We start from the raw sequence: 1,424 nt of genomic DNA, 5'->3' as shown, positions 1-1,424 counted from the left end.
TGTGTGTGTGTGTGTGTGTGTGTGTGTGTGTGTGTGTGTGTGTGTGTGTGTGTGTGTGTGTGTGTGTGTGTTTGGGAGGGTAAGGTTATTTACAATTATGGTCATGTTTAAAATATGTTCAGTTCAACAGCACAGTCAAAAGAGTTGAAAATAAGAAACTGAATCTGCGTTTGTGATCCACTTATTTTATTTACCTTACAGCTATCTGGTGATTGGTTATGTGTTGTTAAGACCAGGGAGTGTGYTTGTGAAGTGCTGAAGTGTGTCGCTCAGAAGAACTGCAAATAAAGCCATCTGGAGTGATCCATCGGCCACAGAATGAAACCTCACTGTAGTGTTGTGTYACTGTTGTATGTTGCTGTGCAGGTGGTTGGATGCCTACGAGAATGCTGTGTCGTTCCACTTCAGTAACTACTTTGTGGGTCATCTGAGTGAAAGTACCAGTATGTTGGCTGGAGCAGGTTTCACAGAAGAAAAGGACCACATCCGATGGTAAAGAGGACATGGATCTGCTGCTGAGATAAACTGATCTGTCTGAAGGACCGTTCTCATCATCTTTCTGTTGGACTCATTGTTCAGGGACCAGAGTGTAGTGAAACCTCTGAGTGTTGAGATGCCCCGCTCCATGGTTCTGGTGGTCACTTCCTGGAATATACCCATGTCGGTTTGGCTCAAAACCTGTGAGTTTTTTTTAACACGTGATAACGCCCGTTAAACACATTATTTTAACATCTTTATCCCTGATGGATGGCAGTCTAGGAGTGTATGTTACTCTGTATTTGATAAAACTCTGTATTTACTTGGTGTCATTGAATGTGATGTATTTTGTGTTTRAATTTTCTTCCACAGATGTGTTTAAAAATGCTATGAAACTGGGAACATTTCCTGCTATTCTGATCACATACACAGCCAGCGCCATGCTGCATGTAAGTCCAACCTGCAACGATTCTGTCCAGAACACCCTTTTCACATTTTTTAACTTATTAATTGAACAGTCGTCCAATAACGACAATAACAGGTTTTTCTGTTGTTGTTGCTAAGAATAAGGCCAAAACATAAACATGAATGCCATGTGCTGCCTACAGTTGAAAACACAATAGTTACAAATGGGGTGGGCTGGAACAATAATCCAGGCAGTGAATTTGATACCATCTCAGGTCACCACCACCTGATTAACACAAACCAGACTCAGCATGTATTCATTGTGTGCTCAGTTTAACTGTCTGCACACGTCATAAACTGAACACCAAATGTTTCTGTTGTGATGCAATTAGGGCTGCAACTAACGATTATTTTAATAATCGATTAATCTGTCGATTATTTTTTCGATTGATCGGCCAAATCATTAAAATGCTTAATTACATGAATATGAATAGATAAAAATTAATTTCATTCCGGTATGAATTAAGGATGCAAGTTATTGA

General features: G+C 39.9%; 1 protein-coding gene across 1 annotated transcript in view; it reads left to right on the top strand.

Moving 5' to 3' along the window:
* LOC106527381 (protein-serine O-palmitoleoyltransferase porcupine) overlaps positions 1–1,424 on the top strand; it is a gene marked incomplete at its 5' end in the record, with an annotated part of 41,623 nt that overhangs the window by 29,734 nt on the left and 10,465 nt on the right. Inside the window, 3 exon segments of the mRNA XM_014022243.1 lie at positions 367–492; positions 580–680; positions 850–926. Coding sequence (XP_013877697.1) covers positions 367–492; positions 580–680; positions 850–926 — 304 coding nt within the window.

Source organism: Austrofundulus limnaeus, unplaced genomic scaffold (genome assembly GCF_001266775.1).
Source record: "Austrofundulus limnaeus strain Quisiro unplaced genomic scaffold, Austrofundulus_limnaeus-1.0 Scaffold321, whole genome shotgun sequence".
NCBI classification, from domain to species: Eukaryota; Metazoa; Chordata; class Actinopteri; order Cyprinodontiformes; family Rivulidae; genus Austrofundulus; species Austrofundulus limnaeus.
Note: the sequence above shows the minus strand (reverse complement) of the source record. Positions and strands in the feature narration are given on the sequence as shown.